The sequence below is a fragment of the Camellia sinensis genome, chromosome 9 (genome assembly GCF_055761805.1).
Source record: "Camellia sinensis isolate YWXY chromosome 9, ASM5576180v1, whole genome shotgun sequence".
Classification (NCBI taxonomy): Eukaryota; Viridiplantae; Streptophyta; class Magnoliopsida; order Ericales; family Theaceae; genus Camellia; species Camellia sinensis.
Genome location: NC_138969.1, coordinates 133,873,313 through 133,898,090, shown reverse-complemented (window position 1 = coordinate 133,898,090; position 24,778 = coordinate 133,873,313). Strand labels below are relative to the sequence as shown.

General features: G+C 45.3%; 1 protein-coding gene across 1 annotated transcript; it reads left to right on the top strand.

The window, feature by feature from the left end:
• Nucleotides 1-4,151: 4,151 nt before the first annotated feature.
• On the top strand, nt 4,152-24,113 carry LOC145799761 (uncharacterized). The gene is made up of 4 exons (XM_082889395.1): nt 4,152-4,556; nt 4,639-4,737; nt 4,946-5,243; nt 24,100-24,113. The coding sequence occupies exons 1-4, from the start codon at nt 4,152-4,154 to the stop codon at nt 24,111-24,113; spliced, it is 816 nt and encodes a 271-aa protein (XP_082745521.1).
• The last annotated feature ends 665 nt before the right edge of the window (nt 24,114-24,778 follow it).

Below are 24,778 nucleotides of genomic sequence, written 5' to 3'. Positions count from 1 at the left end.
ATACGATACCTGCGCGATTCGTCTGGTCGCACCAGCCTCAATTGAATCGTACATACAATATCGTGCCTGCAAAAGAGAGAAACTCAACGAGCACAACATGGTAACAACATATATTTAATGTGATTTCGAAAGTTCGACACACGCAGCGTCGGTAAGTGGATGCATCGCAATGCAAGAGTGGAACATGCGTGACAACGTATGCTCAAACATAAAGGTATGCCAATATCAAGAAATGTGTATGTTAATGCAGGTATGCTCATGAGAATGCAAGATAATGTGACACAAGCATGAATCAGGGTGCTCGTTTGTCATGAAACAATGAGTACGGAAACGCGTGTTTCGGCGAAGGTAACTCAATCGCGGCCTCCGATCCACTTCCCTGAAAGGTTACAACTCATTCAAAAAGGATACACTATGATTTCGATGAATGATGATGAGACATATGTCAGAACTTGAAGCAGAAGTCCCGGCGGAGCTATTTCGCGACCGGAAGTGTACTTTTCTTGAACTTTTTCAGGTCCCGGGAACTCCGATCTTCCTCAAAATTTGCAGAGAGCTAGGTGGGCATGTGGGGAACATGGCCGGCCGTTTATCTTCCCAAGGGGAGGTGGCCAACCGGTTTCCAATAAAGCTAATGGCTGGCCGGCCATTTCTGCAAAAAGCAGATAGCTGGCCGGCTAGAAATAGGGGCCGGCCGGCCATGTGTTTTATCCGGGGGTATTTTGGTCTTTTTCCCTCCTTTTTGCATGCTTCTTCAACCAAGACTTGAGGCCTATAAAAGGCAGCCGAGGCCCCTTCCTTTTCTTGCCTTCTACAACACTTTCCTCTCCAAATCTGAGTTTCACGCGCGTTTTCCAACACCCCGTGCAAATTGTTTTCGCAAAAACACTCAGTTTCAAGCACTTTGAAGCGATTAAATTCCGGCTTCGGAGCTTCTTTTTGCATTTTCGCCACTTGAGGTAAGTTTGTCTCAATATTTGGAATATTTTCTCGAGAGTTGACTTTTGTTGACTTTTCATTTCCCGAGGGTTGACTTTTGTTGACTTTTTCCAATTTTGGCCCATTTTGCTCATTTCTGCTCCCTTTTACAGATTCTTTGAAAATGGCGAGCAATTCTCCCCACGGCGGAGGTTTTCCAGGTGCCGGAGATGATTTCGATCCCATGACTCTACCCCCGAGGACCCGTCCTTTTATTCCCGGGAGGTACCGTCCGCCAGCACACGTCCTCCCTCGTGCCGTCTTCCGTCACTTTACCAGTTTTGACGAGCGAGCACCTGGGGATCTGCTTCTCAGAGAGCCGGAGCAGCATCTCTCTCACGAGGCCCGAGAGGTATTTACCTCATCTTCTGTATTTTACATTTCGCACCTTTGCCATGCTTGAACATGCAGTTTAGCTTATGACGTAGCACTTTGCTTACATCCCGAACAAGTAGTTTAAACATTCGAATTTCCGAACACTCGGCTCATTAATTAATTGTGAACACACAGTACACATTAGTTAAGAGGCGAACACACAGCTCAAACACTGATTTGTCGAACACACAGCCCGAAATCGAAAGTGAACACACAGCCCACACTTTAAATTTTCTGAACACGCAGCCCAGAGTAGATAGTGAACACGAAGCCCACAATTTAACTGAAAGTTGAACACGCAGCCCAAACTTTAAATTTTCTGAACACGCAGCCCAGGTAGATAGTGAACACGCAGTCCACAATTTAACTGAAAGTTGAACACGCAGCCCAAACTTCAAATTTTCTGAACACGCAGCCCAGATAGATAGTGAACACGCAGCCCACAATTTAAACTGAAAGTTGAACACGCAGCCCAAACTTCAAATTTTCTGAACACGCAGCCCAGATAGATAGTGAACACGCAGCCCACAATTTTAACTGAAAGTTGAACACGCAGCCCCAACTTCAAATTTTCTGAACACGCAGCCCAGATAGATAGTGAACACGCAGCCCAAACTTCAAATTTTCTGAACACGCAGCCCACAATTTAACTGAAAGTTGAACACGCAGCCCAAACTTCAAATTTTCTGAACACGCATCCCAGATAGATAGTGAACACGCAGCCCACAATTTAACTGAAAGTTGAACACGCAGCCCAAACTTCAAATTTTCTGAACACGCAGCCCAGATAGATAGTGAACACGCAGCCCACAATTTAACTGAAAGTTGAACACGCAGCCCAAACTTCAAATTTTCTGAACATGCAGCCCAGATAGATAGTGAACACACAGCCCACAATTTAACTAAAAGTTGAACACGCAGCCCAAACTTCAAATTTTCTGAACACGCAGCCCAGATAGATAGTGAACACGCAGCCCACAATTTTAACTGAAAGTTGAACACGCAGCCCAAACTTCAAATTTTCTGAACACGCAGCCCAGGTAGATAGTGAACACGCAGCCCACAATTTAACTGAAAGTTGAACACGCAGCCCAAACTTCAAATTTTCTGAACACACAGCCCAGATAGATAGTGAACACGCAGCCCACAATTTAACTGAAAGTTGAACACGCAGCCCAAACTTCAAATTTTCTGAACACGCAGCCCAGATAGATAGTGAACACGCAGCCCACACTTTAACTGAAAGTTGAACACGCAACCCAAACTTCAAATTTTCTGAACACGCAGCCCAGATAGATAGTGAACACGCAGCCCACAATTTAACTGAAAGTTGAACACGCAGCCCAAACTTCAAATTTTCTGAACACACAGCCCAGATAGATAGTGAACACGTAGCTCACAATTTAACTGAATTTGCATGTAGCTTATTCCACTTCATCGGCATACAGCCCATTTCATCTCATTGGCACACAGCCCATTCCATTTCATTGGCACACAGCCCATTTCATCTCATTGGCACACAGCCTATTTCATTTCATTATTGATACATGTATTCATTTTGAATGCAGGTTTGCTCCCGCAGTGTGCGGGGGTATGGTTCCACCATTGCGCGGGATTGGTATGCCGAGCTCCCGGAGGCCGTCCGAGACTTAGTGGACTTGGCAGGATTTGGACCCTTCTGCGTCGGGTTGTCACGTTGTCCTGCCAAGAGGACACTGATGGCAGCCTTGGTAGAGAGGTGGTGGGACACCACCAACTCCTTTCATTTCTCTGCTACCGGGGATATGACCATGACCCCTTTTGATTTTGCTGTATTGACCGGCTTAGACGTCGGAGGTTGGTCCATCCCCTACGATGAGGATATGGGCGAGTGGGAGGCCGCCTGGATGTATCTGTTGGGGGCTCGCCCGCCTGTTGATAGGGTTTCGGGGAGAGTCCGATACACTTGGTTCTCTTCCCATTTCCGGCGGGCGGAGATGGTGCCTGAGACTCCCGAGGAGACGGAGCAGTATGCCCGTGGTTTCCTGATGTTCCTCTTCGGGACTACCCTGTTCGCCAACAGAGGGAACACCGTTGGGCTATACCTGCTGAGCGCTCTAGTCGACCTATCACAGGTCCATCGATATGACTGGGGTGGTGCCGGCCTGGCTACCCTTTACTTTTATATGAGCGCGACCTCCCGCGGGCGGGGCGACTTGCTTGGCGGCTACTGGAGAGCCTGGGAGGTACTTTTCTGTCCCCTTTGATTTACATTTCTGCTTTTCATTACTTGTACATTGCACACACAGCGCACTTTTACAGTCCGTATTTTGCTCTCAACATTTCGTACTTGCATTCTGCACTGTTTTTCTCAGCTATGGGTCTATGTATACTTCCCATCATTAGCCCCAGAGCTGGAGGTGGTAGGGATTCCCATGACCCCATATTCATTGGTGTTAGAGGACCCACACCGGCCGAGGCCTCGAGAGACCCTCCTTCGCCTGCGACAGTACTTCGACACTGTGCGACATTCAGAGGTACTTCAGAACTTTCAGTTCTTTTCATTCTCATCTTTGATTTGCTCTGTATATTCTCGATTTCTGATTGGTTTATGCATTTATCATCCGCAGATTACATGGCAGCCCTGGGTGTCCCTGGGTGACGGCCTCCGACTTCAGTATACCGGAGCGTCGGGCATTTCCCAGTATAGGGTCCTGCTCGAAGGGTCGGTTGGCAGGGTATGGTTCCTGGGGGAGCGCTTTCTGCGCCAGGTATGGGGGTATCTTTCTCAGGATATTCCCGCAGTACCTCCAGCCAGTATGCGGACTGCTGACAGGCTCTCCTACTCGGAGGTAGTTGGCGCCATGTTGGGCAGTGATGCATTATTATATGTTGAGGAGGGGGACTACGCCACTTACCGTCACATATATTTGATGCCTCCATTGACGGAAGCTCGTATCCCGATGATGAGGCCTGCCGGTATGTCATCCTCGGACCAGGCTCGGGCTCGGGCTGCAGACGCCCCTTCTACTAGCAGGGCCGGTGCATCTAGAGGTGGGAGTAGACCGGTTCCTCCGGCTCCGTCGGTTCATCCTCATCCCGGATGGCCAGATATGCCTACTGAGTTGATGGCGTGGCAGTATGGGGCTAGCTCTCCGACTCCGATTCCACTAGAGCCTCCGATGCCCAGTGATCGATACGCCATTGATCCGGACTCACCGCCGGTATGCTCCACTTCTTTTCATTCATCATTCAGATGTTTAGACACTCTTCTGTTCACTGATGATTATGAGCTCATTTTTGCAGCCATCGCGAGGGTACATGGAGGAGGTGGTTGGACTGGTGGCCACACTCGAGGGCATGGTCCTGCGTAGGGAGGCACAGTTGTCTGTCGCGGGCATCCAGGTACCCTTCAGTTTTCTGGCATTTATCATACTTCTGATGACATGCTGATTTCTACTGCATCGATAGATTATTTGTGTAGAGCACATCTGACACACACCCCACTTGGACACTGTATTTATATGCACCCACTTCATGTAGCCTTTGCTTGTATCTGCATCTGATGTATATATTTGGACTGATGTATTTGAATTGAACTCTTTGTTTTCAGATGCCTTCATGGTCCGGTCAGCCGCAGACCGGGCCACCTGGGCCTCATTGGGGAGCTGGGCCATCTGGGCCTTTCCATGGAGTTGGGTCACCCGGGCCTTTTCAGGGGGCGGGGTCATCTCGGCCTTCCCGAGGAGCCGGGCCATCTAGACCTTTTCGAGGAGCTCGAGGAGGGCCTGTCCGCAGATGCAGGGCTCACGTTGTGGAGGTGGAGCCTGATGAGGAGGAGGAGGATGCTGAGGAGGAGGAGGAGGCTACCGACCGTCAGTCAGAGACATCTGCTGAGGAAGGGGGCTCTGGTTTTGGCTCGGGGAATAGAGGCGAGGCTGAGGGGGATCCTGAGGATGATAGCTCCGACTCAGATGGTGGTGCGGAGATTGTCCCGCAAAAGAGGATGAGGCGTGCTTCTCGTTCCCGCTCCCGTGGACTTTGATGCTGTTATTTCCTGCTTTATTTTTCTTTTGCTAGTAGTTTGTAGCACTTTGCACATTGTTAGGCAGCTTTATTTTTTTGTAAAACTTGTACCTTTGTTTGTTGTAAAGCATGATGAAATGAAATAGCTTTTGAAAAGGTGTTTGTATTTTAAACTTTTAGCATCGTATCGCATCAATTTATTTTGCACAAAAATGAAATTGAATGGAAATGCGCATTGTGTAATCACCAAGTCAGGTAGTGAACCGACGCAACAAACTAAGCAACTCAACTTACTAAGATATAACAGGACCTTAGAAAGTTTACAACTCGATAAGCAAAATGCAACATCGCAAATAAACAAGACTTTAACAAAGATTGCTTAAACAAAGCGCAATGACTCAAAAACACAAAACACGTCCGCTCGACAAACAACTCGATAAGCAAAACAACAACTCGATAAACAAAACTCAACAACAACAAAGTGTACTTCTGATGATCTGGGCATCGGAACGCATCCGAAACGGAGGGAGATGAAGGCCTTTGACTCTCCCATTGCATGGAAATGCTTGGAACTTTCCCTCGAAGAGTAAAACAGGGCCAAGGGGATACACTGGAGCATTGCTGGCCATCCCTGGGAGCCGGCCGGCCATTTTTTGTAGAGAGAGACAGCTGGCCGACCATTTCTGAAAAAGTAAATGGCTAGCCAGCCAGAAAAGGTGGCCGGCCGGCCACTCAGTCTTGCAGCCTCCAGATTTTTGACACGTGTCCCCGTGAATAGTGTTTTTCCTTCTATAAAAGCTTCAACTTCGGGAACATTCATTTCATCTTAGTTTTAGACAAAGATGGAGGCGTTTCTCGCAGAAAATCTCATATCTTGGATCTCTTCTCTAGATGGCTCGGAAAAGCTGAATTTCCGGGGTTTCGGTTTGAATGCACTATTCACGCTGAGCCGTACTCCGCTACAGCTTCCTTCTCTCCATGCCGCGGCAAGGTTCTGGAATCCAGTGACGCATGTTTTTAGCTTTGGCGGCCAAGAGATGTGCCCCACTTTCGAAGATTTTCAGGTTTTGATGGAGTCTGAATGCTCTGAAGTGATCTTGCCTCAGCTCCGTTTTGGCCATGCCCAGGCTTTAGGGCGGATGTGTGGGCTCACGGCGCATGATGCTCGATCTCTGATCCACAGTGGGGAACTGGACATCCTCGACTTGATCCATCGTTTTTCTGACGCTGGTGACCGCAGCAACCATTATTGGCAGGGTTTCCGGCAACACGCCCTCTGCTTATATTTGTTGTCTCACTTTCTGCTTTCCTCGGGTTTCGGCGGGGCTAGCATTCGCCTGATTGAAGTCGCCCAAGGTTTGAGAGAAGGAAAGAGCTGTATTGCCATGACCTTGGCCGAGACACTGATGGGCTTAGATTTTGTCTATCGCCGGGAGGCGACTAGGTTTGCTGGGAGTCCACTGCTACTGCAGGTAATGTTTCCCACCCGATCTCACATATATATTTGCTCACATCACTCGACCCTCAGGCTCGGTTTTTCTCTCAAAACCCTTGTCTTACTTTTCTCTCATCGTACTTCTCTCTGTTCTTTATTCTCTCATTTTCCATCCCTCCCCTAGGTATGGTTAATGGATAAGTTGCAGGCTGTGGACTCTTGCCCAGCTTATTCAGCTCGAGGCTACTTCTTTCGGCAGCGCCTAGTCAATGCTCTTGACGAAAGGTGGTGGTTCGATTGGATGTGCAATTTGTCCGCAGACGGCATTGCTTGGCGTTGTCCTTGGCTCAACCTCCCGGCAATGAGCTATAGTATGTCCCGGCTGATTGGGATCCAATTGATTGGTCTAACCCACTGCGTATTTTATTTTCCGTTCCGGTTCCTGCGTCAGTTTGGCCATGATCAGACCTGCCCACCGGAGGGGATTGAGTACCCAGCTGCTTTCCCAATCCGGGGTGCACACCTTGCCCGATATGCCACGACATGGAGGACTAGAGAGCTCCTGGCCCCTGCTTCAACTTTCAGTTGCACTTTGTCCGATGAGTGTTTGGATTGGCTCAATGAAGAGGCACAGGTCAGGCCTAGCTTGGCATCAGATGCTCCGTCCAACTCTGGGAGGGGACGCAGAGATACTTGATTCAACTATGCCCCAAATTTATTGCTTATTTAGCATTTTCAAGTTTTCTTTATGAATGTACTAAAAAGCAACCTCGATTGTAATGCAATGAGCAGGAGAACTCAGTTTTGAAATCAATGAAATTGAAAGTTATGGTACTGAAAATTTTCCGTTTTTGGTCCAAAAATTGTCTTAGTCGTAAAAAGATTGATTTGAACAAAGTCAACTTTTATTAAAACTTTTCAAAACTATTTTCGATGCGGATCAGAACTGGACACGCCGGAGATCTGTCACTGAAATGCACAACCCCAGATCCCTTCAACTGGAAAGTTGCCCCTAGTCTGAAGAACAATGCGGCATTTCATAGCAACGGAAAGTTGCCCCTAGTCTGAGTAACTTTGCACCGTCGCGGCAACGGAAAGTTGCCCTTAGTTTGAACAGCACTGTACTGGAGATCACAATAAATGCTGATGGATAAAGATGACTGAGATGATCAAGATGGACAAAGTTGATCTGGGAAAAGTTTATGGCTGAACTTCAAGGTGAAGTTGCCTACGTATCCCAAAGATGGGAATCAAGCCTTACGTAGTTCAGGCTAAGGTTCACTCGAGTATTTTCACTCTCCTTTTGCGCTCTAACTTTTGCCAAGGCCGCCCTTTGCGGGTTTTTAACCTTGCGAGCTCAGTTTTTATATTTTCTAATTTTTTTTTTGTGCTCTGACTTTTGCCTAGGTCGCCCTTTCGGGTTTTCGGCCTAGCGAGCCTCTCAAGGATAGTATTTCTTCAACTTGTCCATATTGATCGGTTGTGAGAACTCCAAGCCATCTAGATCCATCAGAACCACAGCTCCACCTGACCAGATAGCTTTGATGATGTAAGGACCAGTCCAATTAGGTTTGAACTTGCCCCTTGGGTCGTGGATGGGAGCTCGGTTGTCTTTGAGCACCAAATCTCCTTCTTTCAGATTCCGGGACTTAACCTTCTTGTTGAAAGCCCGGGCAATTCTGCGTTGATAGCCTTGGATGTGGTACAGTGTTTTCAGTCTTCTTTCATCAAAGAGCATGAGTTCTTCGAATCTGCTTTGCTGCCAATCTGCTTCGGCTATCTGGCATTCAGCCAATACTCGTAACGATGGGACCTCAATCTCAATGGGTAGAACAGCCTCCATTCCATAGACCAATGAATATGGAGTTGCTCCAGTAGAAGTCCTGATTGAAGTCCTGTAGCCCCACAGAGCAAATGGCAGCTTGTCTGGCCAATCTCGATAGGTTCCCACCATCTTCTGCAGTATATGTTTGATATTCTTGTTGGCGGCCTCAACCGCTCCGTTGGTCTGCGGCCGATATGTAGATGACTTATGAAAAGCCACATTGTATTTCTCCAGCAAGTCTATCACTTCTTTCTTGAAGTGGAAACCATTATCTGAAATTATCTCGTTTGGCACCCCGTAGCGACAGATGATGTTGTTTCTAATGAACTTTGCGACATGCGACGCCTTCAACACCGCGTATGATTGGGCCTCAACCCACTTTGTGAAATAATCTATCGCTACTAGGATAAACTCATGCCCGTTTGACCCCTTCGGGGTAACAGCTCCGATTACATCAATTCCCCAGACTGAAAAAGGCCATGGGGAAGTCATGTTGTACAGTTTTGACGGCGGGATGTTCATGCGGTTTGCATGGATTTGACACTTGTGGCATCGCCGAACAAAACTAATACAATCCTCCTCCATGGTTGACCAGTAGTAGCCCTGCCTGAGGATCTTTCTGGCCAGCATTACTCCATTCATGTGTGCACCGCACTCTCCCCCATGGATGGCTTCCATCAGGCGTTTTGACTCTTCGGCTTCTACACAGAGCTTATGCATTCCCAGATGCCCCCTTTTGTACAGCTTTCCCCCGCAGATAACGAACTGAGCAGCCATTCTTCTGACAGCCCTCTTATCCTTGGCATTTGCCCCTAGTGGATATGTCTCCTTTTCTAAGAAGTTCCAGATGTCGTAATACCAGGGGTTGCCGTCCTGAACCTCATCTATGGCGGAAATCGACTCGTATGCTGGCGTGAACTTCTGATCAATAATGACTGGACGCATCCGGACTCCAAACGGAATGTCTATCATAAAAGATAGAGTTGCTAATGAATCTGCAAACCTGTTGTTCTCTCTTACGAGGTGGGTGAAATTTAGCTTCTCAAACCGAGGAATTAACAAATCCAAGGTTTGGTGGTAGATTATCATCCTTTCCTCCTTGACTTTCCAATCTCCTTTTGCTTGAGACACAACAAGGTTCGAGTCCCCAATGACGTCCAACCGTCTTGCCCCTAGTTCTAGGGCTGCTTCCAGGACAGCAATACATGCCTCATACTCTGCTTCGTTGTTGGAAACTTTGAACCGGAGCTGGAATGCTAAAGGAATACGGGAATCGTCAGGCGCTATCAGCAACACCCCTATCCCATACCCATACTGGTTTGACGCTCCGTCAAAGTACATCGTCCAAGTTTCATCTTCGACGTGCAGAATGGCTTCATCTAGGAATAGATACTCAACCGCTTCATCCCCCTCAACCGGGTGGTCGGCAAGGAACTCCGCTACCGCTCTCCCTTTTACTGACTTGCGCGTTACATACTTCAAATCAAATTCGGAGAGCAACAGTAGCCAACGAGCTAGCCTACCCGTAAGTGCTGGTTTCTCGAAGAGATATTTGATGGGATCCAAACGTGAAACCAACATTACTGAGTGGGCTAACAGGTAGTGTCGCAGCTTCCTGGTTGCCCATACCAAGGCCAAATAAGCCTTCTCCAGCGGTGTATAGCGGGTCTCGTAATCCAGCATCTTTTTGCTCAGATAGTATATGGCCCTTTCCACTTTGTCTTCTGACTCCTGCGCAAGCATGCAGCCCATGGTAGTTTCAGTTACTGAAAGGTACAGTATCAACGGTCTCCCCGGCTCTGGTGGCGACAACACGGGTGGGTTCTGTAGATATTCTTTGATCTGCTCAAAAGCCGCTATTCATCGGCCGTCCCATTGGAATTTCTTTCCTTTCTTCAGGAGACCAAAAAGTGGTTCACAAGTCAAGGTTAATTTAGAAATAAACCGTCTTATGAATTGCACTTTACCCAGAAAGCCTCGCACCTCCTTTTCAGTCCTTGGTGGTGGCATTTCTAAGATGGCCTTGATTTTGGAAGGGTCGACCTCGATGCCCCTTTGTGTAATCAGAAACCCTAGCATCTTCCCTGCTGTAACACCGAACGTGCATTTCTGGGGATTCAGTCGCAGCCGAAACTCTTTGATCCTTTGAAAGAATTTTTGTAAGGCGGTGTAGTGGCCCTCTCTATCTTTGGACTTGACAATCATGTCGTCCACATACACCTCGACCTCCTTATGGATCATATCATGCAATATTGTAGTTGCTGCCCGTTGATACGTAGCTCCAGCATTTTTCAACCCGAATGGCATCACTCTATAACAATATGTACCCCACGGGGTCGTGAACGCAGTCTTCTCCCGGTCTTCGGGTGCCATCACTATCTGATTATAGCCTGAGAAACCATCCATAAATGAAAGTAAGGCGTGCCCTACCGTGAAATCCACCAATTCATCAATGTGTGGCAAGGGAAAGTCGTCCTTCGGACTGGCCCTGTTCAAATCTCTGAAGTCTACACAGACCCGAATTCTGCCGTCCTTCTTTGACACCGGAACAATGTTGGCCAACCAAGTTGGATATTCAGATACCAGCAGGAACCCTGCGTCAATTTGCTTGGTGACCTCTTCCTTGATCTTGAGGGCCCAGTCCGGGCGAATCCTTCTGAGTTTCTGTTTGACAGGACGGGCCTCGGGGTCAAGAGGGATCCGGTGCTGTACAATCTCAGGATCGATTCCAGGCATGTCTTCGTAGGACCACGCGAAAACATCTTTGAAATCTTTTAATAAAGCGACTAAGCGCTCGCGCTCCTCTGAAGACAACGTGGACCCGATCTGGACCAGCCGCGGGTCCTTCTCAGTACCAACATTCACAGTAGTGATTTCATCCATTAAAGGTTTAACAAATCTTTCCTGCTCTTGATCAATTAATCGTTGCAAAACTGGAGGAATTTCTCCCTCGCTGTTTTCATCAAAATTTTGAAAATCCTGATTTAAGCAATAAATCAAAGGCACAGAAAAATACTTGGAAACCACATCCACATCATTCTCATTAAATATTTCCAAGCCGTCAGATTCCTCTGTTACAACAGACTCAAAAGAAAATGAAAATGACCACCTAGACAGGACTGTGGCATCCGGGTTATCACCCCCAGGAATACCAGACTCAGACTCAGTCGAGCTGGAATCTGATTCTGACGCACAAGATTCGGTAGAATCAGATTCTGGCTCACTACCTGACCCGGAGTTGCTAGATAAAAAGCCTTCTTCATACTGCCAGATGAGAGAAGGTGCGATAGATGCATCCAAGATCGGTGCTGGAAAGCCCGCAGCTATTTCATCTCCAATCACAGAAACCGAAGAGTTATCCCCCAAGCACTCTTGGCTGATCGGAGGATCTGATAGTAGACTCGCCAGTGCTACCCCCATTTCAAGCTCTGTGCTCTCAGGATCCACTACTTCACATTGCTCAACCTCAGTTGGTGGGTCTGTCTGCGCTTCGGCAACGTCATCCCCAGATAATTGTATGTCGAAGAAGATTTCAAAACCAGGCACGCGCGTCCCTTCCGCGTTTAGCCATGGCTCCGGGAAGCCGCAGAATGGAAAATCTTCCCCCTCCCGGACGAAGCGTCCGTTTAGGGTACCCCAGATGGGCCTGTGCATTAACTCAAATGGCTTCCCGGCCTTCTTTGCCCTGGCCCTTCCGGCCATTTCTTTTCCTTTCCTTACCCAGTCTTCTTTGGTGGGCAGATAACCCAGTCCAAAGGCATGAGGGTTGTGTGGCACTTCGGCCAACACTGAGACACCCTTCCGGCCACTTCTTCCTAATCCCATCCCGGGGGTATGTTTTAGCTTGTTCATGAGGTAGATAGATTGTGCACTAACGTACATACCCTCATTCACAGCCATGACATTCTGCACCACTTGAGCCTCGGCCAAAGTGAACCCCGACAAAAACACATCCTCCGTGCCGTGCTCGATCTCCAAGACAGGTGTGGACACTTCCGGCGGCGGATGGATTGATGAATTCCCGAAAACGATCGCTACCCCTTTCCCGTGGGGGTACTTTAGCATCTGATGTAGAGTGGAAGAGACTGCTTTGACCTGGTGCAACCACGGTCGCCCCAAAAGTAGGTTAAAGGTTGCGGGAACGTCCAAGATATCAAATTCGATGTTGTGTTGTCCTGGACCAACCTTGGTTTGAATTTTAACAGTCCCCATCACTTCTCTGCTGGTATTATCGTATGCTCTGATCACTTGGGTGGTTGGGACGAAGTCCACGGGCTTCAACCCGATCGCATATGCCGTTCTGGTTGGGCAGACATTAATCGCAGACCCGGTATCAACAAGTACCACCGGTATCCACTTATCTCTACATTCCACAGAAATATAGAGAGGTTTGTTATGGTTTGTGCCCTCAGGCGGTAGCTCCTTGTCCGAAAAGGTTAATGCCGGGGAACCTCCTCCCGGAAAAACCAGCCCAACCAGCTGTTCAGGCGTGGTGTCTATGGAGAGTTTGGACTTGTCCATAGCAGATAAGACAGCTTCTCTGTGCACTCGTGATGCCATTAGCAGTCCCCAGATGGAGATGTCTGCTTGTATCTTTTTTAACTGTTTCAGCACAGCTTCATCTTCAATCTGCTTCTCCTTCTGTCTCTCTGCTTCTCTATCCTTCCCGGATGCCTCGGGTTGGTCCAGGTGTGGGGGTTTGAAGTACCGCCCACTTCTTGTCATATGGTCCACTTCATCAAGATACCAAGTATCATCCGGCTGGCCACTTCCCCAGTCTTCATCGGTGTGGGCAAGACACAAGTCGTCATCTTCCCACCACATTCCGCTGGCAGCCAACAGACACCTGTCTGGCTCCGGTCCACTCGCACTTTCAGTGCTCTCTGTCCATATGCTCGCAGCATTGTCTATTTTCGTGCACGCAGCACTTTCGGTCCCCTCAGGGCCTTTAGCTTTTCTAATTCTCTCAGCCTCCTCAAACTTTCCTTGTTCCAGCTGCGTCAGTACAGCTGTTTGTTCAACATTTCCCACATCCATATTGCCCATGTCCCGAGCGGAATTCTTAACACCGGCGCTCTCCGGCGGTACAACTTGACTTTCGGCCGTTCCGGCCACAACTGATATTTCTGCCCCTGCCGGGCTCTGTTCTGGTTGGGCTTCCCCCACTGCATCCGGTTGATCTTCGAGCCATCCAGTGGCCTCCTCTGATCCCTCATAATCATACCAATTAATTGACGCATCCCCCAGTTCCTGGTCGTCAAGAAATTGCAGGTTGGCAAAGTCCTCCCCTGCGGCTGTCAAATCATCTGCCCATAGCCCAGATTCATCCCCCCGGATCATGCATAGCTCTCCTGTCTCTGGTAATTCTACGCTTAGCCCAATTCGGCTCGTTGATAGGATGTGCTTGCTTGGATCATAGGCTCTCCCAGCAAAATTCTGCCCAGTCCCAGATTCAACAATCTCATTTTCTCCCAAAATCTGCCCTGCCCCGTCTTCGACGGTCACCACTATTGGTTCTGGTTGGGTTTTGGAGATGTCCACCATGCACAAGAAATCAGTGCAATCGGGGAGGAGCACCTCCGGCTTGGGTAGGTGGGTGGACGTAATATAGATGCTAGGATCGTAAGATGCGACCCCAGTCTGGATAAAGTTAATTCTTTTGGGAGGAGGAGCTTGGTTATGTGGTGGGAGAGGGTTGGTGGTGACATTGGGTTTATCAGGAGGTGCGATCACTTGTTTGTCAATAAGATCTTGGATCTCATGACGCAATCTGTAACAACGGTCGGTGTCATGACCGTGTTGTTGGTGATAGCGCAGTACTTTGACGGGTCATATGAGGGGGGGAGTGGATTCCGTAATGGCTTTGGTTTCAGGGGTTTTAAATGATTTTTTCTGATCAATATTCCCAGAACCTTGGTCAGAGGCATATATAGTGGGGTAAAGGTTCTTTGGCCTCGTGGTTGGAATCTGTTGGCTTGTGTGTTGCTTCCGGACGCGCCGGAGAAGGGTGTGGCAGTCATGGGCCTTGGAGGGGGAGGGGGAGTGGTGGTGACCATACTAACTTCCGAGGCTCTCGTATTTGCAGCGCCACTCGGGCCCGCATTGTTGTTACGGTTAAAGGTCCTCCTCGGTTGTTCCCTGTCGTGGTCAAACAGACCTTGTTTCATTGCGTCTTCGATTTGCACCCCCATATCATGTAAATCTGCGAAAGTAGGGAAGGGGACTACAATGATCCTCAGCATTAGCTTTGGGTGGAGATTGCGCACAATCATCCGGATTTGATCTTTGTCCGTGGGCCTTAAAGTCATCATTGACGCCTTCGCCCTCCATCGGATCACAAAGTCCGAAAAAGATTCCTTGGGCTCTTGCCTTGTCGTTTCGAGATCACGAGTTGTGATCTCGATCTGAGTGTTGTACGAATATTGCGTGACAAAGGCCTCAGCCATCTCATCCCAATTCTTCTTCACTTCATCTTGTAATCTTGCGTACCAATGAGAGGCCACACCCGACAGGGTTCGGCCGAATAATGAGAGCTTCTGTGGTCGTGTTAGGCCCATTGGCCGCAAGACGTTTGCGAACAGTCGAATATGAACCATGGGGTCGCTGGACCCATCAAAACGGTCGATTTGTGGCATTTTGAACCTATCGGGGAGTGTTACGGCCTCCTCGGTATATCCATCTTCGATATCCGGCATAGCCTTGACCCCTTGGGATTTCTTAAAGAGCTTCTCCAGTTTGCTCAATTTCAGAGCTGTATGATCAACCTCGACCTCGAATGGAGAGTCCGGGTGATTGGATGTATGGACCTTGGACAGTTGCGGTGGAAGCGGGGGCGGAGCTGGCCCCGTTGGAAGATTCGTGTCCTCTTGTAAATTTTGGACATGCGGCAGAGTATTCTGGGCATTTGGTGGGGCGTTCTGAACAGTAGGTGCCTGCTCAGGTAACGGAGCCCTTGCCGGAGGAGGAATTTGTTGTGAAGCAGACGCTGTATTCTGCTGTTGCAATCTGGCGATTAGTTCGGCCTGTTGGGCCATGATCGCGGCCTGCTGTTTGGAGAACTCCGTTTGACGAGTGGCATCATCATGCATCTGTCTCATGCTCTCCTGCATCTGGCGCATTAGAGCCTCAATCCCTGATGTATTCTGTTGATCCATCTGTCTAACTGGTATGTCTATTTCTACAGCAGTAATTGAGACCTCAGTCCTATAGTCCTCTGATGAAGTAACCCACTGCTCTGACAACCTCTGTTCTGACACACTACGCCTTTTCGGCTTCCTTCTGGTAACAGGGGGTAGAGAATGGAACACTGGCTGTCCGTCGATTAGATCCTCAGATCGATGGAGTCGACGACCTCGTGTCCAAGGTGCTTGGGGAATGCCTGTTGGGTTGGAAGCAATCGTGCTAAAACTGACCTAGCAAAAGATAAATAAAGCGAAAAGGAAATAAATAAACAGATAAACGGGCAGCATAACAGCTTAAAATAAAATGCAAGACACACAGTCGGGCATAATCAACACACAGTCAATAAGCTGAATAACACACTGTCCTCAAACACTGATTATTATCCCTGTATCACTGTTCCCGAAGACAGAATATGATATCTGCAGATAACTCGTTCTCAAATACTGGTTGATGCCCGCAGGCCTGATACCCAAACTCATGTACTGAACTGATGCCCGCAGGCCTGATGCTGACAATACCGAACTGATGTCCGCAAGCCTGATACTGATAATACTGAACTGAAGCCCGCAGGCTTGATGCCCAAACTCATATACTGGTACATGCATTCCTGTAGAGACGCACTCTAAAGCACATAACAGATAAGTGAGAGCCAAAACACCCCTATGTTGGGGTAAGGTTTCCTTGTCCTATTGTGTCAGGAGCTAGGGTTTCACTACGCACACAGCGGTTTCAAACAACCTATAAACGGGTAAGCAACCTGTCCTAATTTGGAATGGTCACTATGGATCCGAATATGCACTAGGTCGAATGGTCAAAGAGGGTGCCCCGGTAAAACCGGGGTTTGTGTTCCCATACTGGCAGAGCCCACAACCGGTCAGCCTTATGGTCATGCCTTGACAAGACAAGCCTCCGGCAAACGGTTCAGGAATAGCAGATGGCAAACACGGTGTCCTAGGCGCACCAATACAAATGCAATGCAAAGAAACACACAAGTGTAGCCAAAAACAGATATCGTGAGTTCGAGTCAAGTTCTCTAAATCCCCAGCAGAGTCGCCAGAAACTGTAGACGTCCCCGAACGCCCCGGGAGGGTTAAGTCCCGCTCTGTTCATTTGGGGTCACTACAGCTCGGACTCTTAAATTGTCACGGTTCTAAGTCTGAACCAAAGAGTCCAAACCCGGCACCTTATTTTAAGAAAACAGATTTTTGAAAGAAGTGCCAAACATGGACTGCTTTGCCAGATACAGAGTCGCCACCTAAATATTTTATTTTGGGAAATTTAGGAAACCCTGACTCGGTGCCAAAAGGCCACGTGTCCGTCATCACCAAAGTTGCCTCGGCTCGGGAACTTGGGTACGATTGGGGAAGGTCACTTCGTGAGCACCCCCGCTCGCCCGGTCATAGACCGGCCTCTACTAACCATGATATCAATTTTTGAAAACAATGTGAGTTCTTATTCCGGTTATTAGCCTAGGTTACTATGTGATGCTCACAGCATACAAGTATAGACTGAGTCGCCCGAATTGGAACAAAACATTTCATGTTCGCTTTTGAAAATGGTTTGCTACCCGCAGGTAGGCTTTAAAACATTTGATGATTTATTCCAATTTAAGTAACCCAACCTTCACCCACAGGCATTCAGGCAGTTATATCACATAAGCAATTAGCCTCATGGTAAGCATGCTATTCATGGCAGTCACTCACACGCGTGCAAGGATGCTAAAGCATAAAGCTTACCGAGTACTCCAAGCCAAAATAGGAATTCATTAGAAATCATGCATGAATCCTAAGTATACAGAAATGCCTAATGCAACACATGCAAAATGCAACTATAGCAGGCTCAGCTATTCTAAGATGGTATATGAAATGTTACAACTATCATGTATTCAATTTTGAAATTGAAAGTACAATGCAGTTAGTATGATGCGCCGAGCCCGGTGCATGCAATACAGATGAATGAATGCAAACATGCTGTCTTACTGTATGCTAATTGAAATATGCCCTAATCTAACCATCAAAAGCGGATAAATAAAAGGGAGAAAGACGTGGGGTTGGAAGACATACATCACACTCACGCACACTTATTACAGTTGTGCCCTCACTCGGAGGGTTCGAATAAATATACAGTCCAAATATTACAGTCCCGAATAAAAGAATATTACAGTCCAAAATATTACAAAATCCTAATTAATTAATGAATTAACTAAGAAAGCAAATAAAACTGGCATGCAAGCCAGGGACTGCCTTGCTTCTGGTGGATGATGCATGTCCGGGTTGTCTTGCGCGGAAATCCACCGGAATGCCCCAATTAGCCTTTGTTTACACCTTTTCTTGAAATGCGTGCCAAGTCCCAAAAAAGTTGCTGATTCTGCGTTTTGCTGCAACAGAGCGCAGGAAAGGGGCATAGCAATGTATTTGCACAGATATATGCATGTCTCGATCCTCGTGCCACCAATCACGCATACCGAGGCATGATGGCCGAGGAGTCGAAATGCACAACTCAATATAGAATGAATGCACATGAAATTACAACTAAAACCTAACTCCATCATGGATAATCCGGAGTGTCGGTTACTGGGGGAATTGAGACACATTCCGTCACTCGGAGTACGAAATGTACCTCGTTTCCTGTGTCCGGGCTAACTCCTATTCTGGACACGATGCAATATACATGATATGCATGAAATGCAACTAAGATGCAATCCTAACATACACAATGCTATGAAAATGAGATGTCTCGAAATGCGTGCACACGGGCACGCAAACCGAGGTAATGGCAGAAACAATGCGAATGATATGAAAATGAGATGCCTCGAAATGCGTGCACGCGGGCACGCAAACTGAGAAAATGACATGCCTCGAAATGCGTGCACGTGGGCACGCAAACCGAGGCGATGATATGTGTCTCGAAATGAGTGCACACGGGCACGCAAACCGAGGCGATGATATGTGTCTCGAAGTGCGTGCACACGGGCACGCAAACCGAGAAAATGACATGTCTCGAAATGTGTGCGCGCGGGCACGCAAATCGAGGCGATGATATGTGTCTCGAAATGCGTGCACACGGGCACACAAACCGAGGCGATGATAGAAACAATGCGAATGACATGAAAATGAGATGCCTCGAAGTGCGTGCACACGGGCACGCAAATCGAGGCGATGGCGGAATGTGATGAAATGACATGGAAACAATGATATGGGCTTATACCAACATGAGTGAGCCTCAGCCACACTCACATAGGATGCCGGCGGGTAAAAATTGAGTGCCTCGAAATGCGTGCACACGGGCACGCAAATCGAGGCGGTGTCAAAATGCAATGAAATGACATGGAAACATGATATGGACTTATACCAACATGAGTGAGCCTCAGCCACACTCACATAGGATGCCGGCGGGTAAAAATGGAGTGCCTCGAAATGCGTGCACACGGGCATGCAAACCGAGGCGGTGGCAAAATGCAATGAAATGACATGGAAATGATGGAAATCATTCTAATGGAATTTCAGCAGTAAAATATGGGGGAAAACAGTCCCGAAATGAGGCGAAATGACATGAAATGCATGGAATTGTCCCGAAATGCAACATTAGGCACCCGAAATGGCCTATAGCTATGCCAAACATGCACAATATGGACATGCAATGCAAAGACAGAAGCTATAAAGTCCCAAAAAATGCACTTTCACAGTTATAAACATAGCCAAACAGCAAGCATAGGTATGGCAAAAATGGCATGCAAGAATAGGGGCCAAAAGAGGGGTAATGAAGCAAGTGGTATAAGAAAAACCCAAACTGAAAAATTTCCTTCTACAACACTGAATAGGGACCAAAAATATGAATAGTTACAGTATATGGAAGCCTCAAAATCAGTATACAAACATGCTAAAAATGTGATGCAAAATGAGGCTCAAAAGGTGCTATAACATGAAGTATATAAAATAATCACCAAACAGAAAAAAAGTGTTAATGAAACATGAAGTATAGGCCAAAATAAGGCCACTTTCAGTTCGGACCAAGGTCCAAAAACAGAAGCAAAGAGGGCTGCCAATTTATGCAAAAATGGGGCCAAATAAGGGATATAACTACAAGTGACACATGGAGACACCAAACAATGTTCAGCCCTTCTCCAATGTTGAAGAGGGGCTCAAAATAAGCCCAATATCAGTTTACAACATGCTCAAAAACAGATTACTCATGGGCCAAAAATAGCATGCAAAATTATGACATACAAGAGGATCAATGAAGCAAGTGTATCATGGAGGGCTCAAACAAGGTTGAGCCCTTAATGAAAAGTGAATTTGAGCTCAAAATAGGGCCTTTTTCAGTTAGGGCCGGAGCTTGAAACAAAAAGCAAGTGGGGCTTACAAATAAATCAAGAAAAAGGGTCAAAAGGGTAAAAGTATTACTTACCCTTGAAGACTCAAACTTTTGTTACTTCTTGGATGAATTTGCAGCTTCTTTGGCCTTTGAGAAACCTTCCTTGTTTCTGGAAATGAGGTGGTGGTGGTAGAGCTTGGTGGTGTAGAAGGAATGATGGTTAGGGATTTAGGGTTTTTCAAAGAATTGAGAAGGATGGAGATGGAGTTGTGTATGGAGACTTGAAGAACAATTTTTCTAACCCCAAAATACTACAAGGCTTGCTTGCTATATAGACCAAAGAAGGGGTGTAAAGGTGGGGGAAAAGGAGAGTAACATTCCCCCACGAAATATCCCCCAGATAAAGATCTTTTCTGGGGGATAAAGCTCCACAGCTGTAAAGGGAACAGTGCAAGGAGTTCGGCCGGCCTGGTACTTTTGTTGCAGGTGGCCGGCCGGCCACACCCCCTAGCCGGCCGGCTAGGGGTCAAAAGGTTCAATCATATTTTCTGGCCGGCCAGCAACTGGTGAGGTACTCCTATGTGTGTACAACACAACCATGTAGTTAAAAGTCCGAGAAAGTGGGTCCAAGGGGTTCAACATTGGCTCGGAAAGAGGGGGTCAAAAGGGTCAAGTTGAATTACTGGCCGGTCATGAAATTTTAGGGGCCTCTCAGGTGTTTAGATCACAGATATGTGGTTGAAAGTTCAAGAATGTGGGCCCAAGGGGTTCAACATTAGCCCGGAAGAAAGGGGTCAAAAGGGTCAGGTAACCTTAATGGCCGGCCACCAACTTTTAGGGGCCTCCCATGTGTGTAGATCACAGATATGTGGTTGAAAGTTGGCAACATTAACTCCAAGGTGTTCAACATTAGCCCGGAAGTTGGAAAAACGGGTGCCGGGAGGCTCCGGAGGAGAGATAACTGGTTGCCGCAATAATTGCTGGCCTCCCACCCTTCAGTGACCTCTCCAGTGATAAAACAGAGGTACCTGCCAAAAATGAACGAAAACCGTTGCAAAACGAAAGCTCGGGGACCAAAACACGCAGTTCGGGGTCCCGAAAATGGGCTGTTAAGCACCGAAAGTGGTATTCGACCACGAAGTGGGTTTCTCAAACCCCAGTGTCCCTCAAAAGGGAGAAAATAAGAAGTATGCCAAAAATCAGAGCAATAGGAGATGGTTAAGCGGTCCCGAACCGAGGCACACGGCCTGACGGCTCCGAAAACCGGAAACCGGACTCCGAAATGGAAAAAATGGCCTACGGCCACCAAATGTAGCCTACGGACATTGAGAGTTGGTCTACAGGACCTCTCTCTTCCCTCAGGAAAAGAAACAGAGAAAACCGAGTCTGGTTCGCAAACCGAGACAAGGCACAGAAGAAGGTTCGGAAGTCCGGGGGCAGGGCTCACGGCCGTGACTCTGAAACTTCTGAACGAGCACATTATGCAACATCACCAAGCGCTCAATCGGTGACGTCTGAGTCTTAAGGTCGGTCAAAAATGGGGTGTCTACAGGCATTCCATTTGTATGAGCTGATTGTGGCTCCTGTGTCTATGAGAACATTGAGGCTATAGGGTTTATAACCTGCAAAATTAAATGTTCCCAATACATATGTGTATCTTCTTTTTCCTTGGCTAGGAGAAAAAATAATATCATCATTTTTTGTTTGAAAATGATACATATATGCAGACATAATATGTTCAGATTGTCTTCTTGTTCCTGGAAAAATAAGAATCTGAACATTTGTTGAAGTAATAGATTCTTGATTAGAATTATTACTTGATTCAGCAATGCTTAATTTTGACAATGATTTGTTAAGAAAATCCTGTTCAAATACCAAAGTTGATATTTTAATTTTTGGAACTGTACTTTGAATATATAAAATTTTTCCCGACCCTTGTAGTTGCATTTGTGCAGGATTTTTTGTTTTAGAAGATTCTCCTTGTTCCACTAGGTCATGGATTAAGCATTGTCAAGGGACTTCTAAATCACTCCAATTCATTAGACACGGTTGGATTACCGTGTCGAATGGTCTTGGTTCAAAGATTTCAACGATTTTATTATCGTTTGATCTTTTTTTATTTTAGGAAATTTGGTCAATCCGTGAATTTTTTTCCAACAAATTGCCAAATCATGGGAATTCGATTTCATTCCTAATCCTTGTGTTTTAATTCTTATTCTGACTGTGTCTTCAAGATTAGGATCATTTATGGAAATAAAGAAAATTGGTCTAAGATTAAACCAAACTACTCCATTAGCCAAATTAGATTGAATTCCTCCAATGATTGCTTTCATTGGGTCGGAAAATCTTTTGTCAAAAATTACTATCAAAATAGGAGTATCTATCCCTTGGCAGAATAAGGTTGTTATGGTTACTTGTATTAATCTAATATGAATATATTGACTTTCAGGATATTTCTTTTTCCATCTTGTAACCTTTTTCTTATCAAAAAAAGGAAATATCAATAGTTCCTTCTTCTGACCATTTTGCTTGAGTATTACCACTATATTGTTCAAACACTCTTGTTGAAAAGAAGTTTAATTTTGAAAGTTTATAAATTTCCGGCACAACAACTTCTTGCATTTTTTCAAATTTTGCTAATTCTTCGTCGGTAAATGTTTTTTCTTAAGTCGAATTTCCTACAATTCTTCTTGAGATATTTATTGACTATCAATACTAGTCATCATGAGGAATAGCTCTTCATCTGGAGTTTCTTCATCACTAGAAATTTTGTACAAGATTTCTTCTTCATCAGAAATTTCTTCGCCATATATTATTTAAATCTTGTTCTTCAAGAAGTTTGATCATTTTCTTTGCACTTTTTCCTCTTTTTCGGCATTCGGGTGCATAATGACCTTCTTCGTTACAAATGTAACATTTACAAGTTTTCTTTTTTAAAACACTTATTGGTTTCTTTTTTCGAACATACTTTTTCTTTTTTGAAAAAATTTTGTTCTTTTTCCAAGGTGTCCATTTATATTTTCTGCATTTTTTATAAAATCCTTTTCTCTTGGAAAATGTATTACAACCAATTTTGCAATTTTCATTCAAAATTTTATCACAATATTTTTGACCACATTGTGAGTTGGAAATTTCATTTTTTATTTGTTTTTTTGCCTTTGCTTTTAGACACCGATCTGCTATCAATCTTAGAATATAATTAATGCGAAACCAAGATTATCATATTCTTCTTTCTCCATTTTTTTGAGAAAATCAGGATATGTTTTAATACATAACCCATCCCATGGATTAGGAAGTTTATGAAAAAATTGATCTAACTAGGGTTGATTTGTTGGTGGATCAATAAGATAATAATATTTTTTAAAAGTTTTAACATAGTCTTCAAAAAGACGAATATTACATAATTCTAATTTAGTTAAAATATAATTTGCATCTGCTTGCAAATTAGTATCGCCTGCAAAACCACATAAATTTTCTTTTATGATTTTTTCAAAATCAGCTAATATTGTATCGAGTGTGAGAAAATTTGCCAATAAAACTGTTTTTTGACTTTTTCCAATTTCATATTTTTCCCACTGTCTTAACCATTGCAACACATTTCCCTGGAGAGTTGCTGCAATATAATCAAGGAATTTTTCCTTTGACCAACTATTTTTATAATTGGTAATAATGATGGACAATGATTGTGCCCAATCATCAATTGCTTGTGGTTGATCCTTAAATGGAACGTAAGACAAATCTAAATAAGTACAATTTTGAGCTATTGGATACTTATGATTATTATCTTTTCTAGATATTATTGGCTCAAGTGCAGGATTGGAAGTACTTCTAGTGTTAATAACATTTTTAACTTCATTTGTTTGAATAAAGTCAAAATTTTATCCATCTCCATATGCGCCAAATAATTCGGGATTAATTGGCTCTTGTGCCTTTCTTTTTCCCATATTTATTTCTGATGAAACATCTTAATCTATTGTTTCTTTAGATGAGGATGATTGACTATCATCATCATTCATTGACATATTAATATCATAATTAAAGTGTTGTAAAAGGGTTTCATGTTCTAGATAAGTTTCTCTTATTTGATCTATTAGCCTATTTCTTTCATCAATACCTAAATCTGGATATTTATTTAATTTTCTCCAATAATCCAATATTTCAATAATATTTTCATATTCAGTCCTATTATACGTATTGGTTTGAAGTACCATGATATCTTTTGTACCATAAAATAGTCTAGGAATGAAGTTATCTCATGGACTATTCATTCCATCATTGTTTATGAAGGATATAGTTTCTAATTTTGTCACCAAATTGTTTATTTGGATTTTTGCTTCTTTGTTTAAGTCAATATTTATTATAGAACCTAAATTGTCAATTTTAGATTCTATAGACTCAACTTTGGTTTCTAGATAATTTTGATATATTTTTTTTTTTATTTAATTTAGAAAACCAAGAACACATAATATCAGTAATATTATTTAAACTAGAACACACACTATTTATATTTGCAGATTCTTTAGTAATATGCAAACTATGGCCATATTTATTATTAACGTTATTTTTTGTATTTCCAAAGCATATTATATCTTCAGGGTTAATTGCCATTATAGGTTGTTGTTGGTACCTAAGACCCTCATAGTGTATTTTCTGGTGTCTAAAAC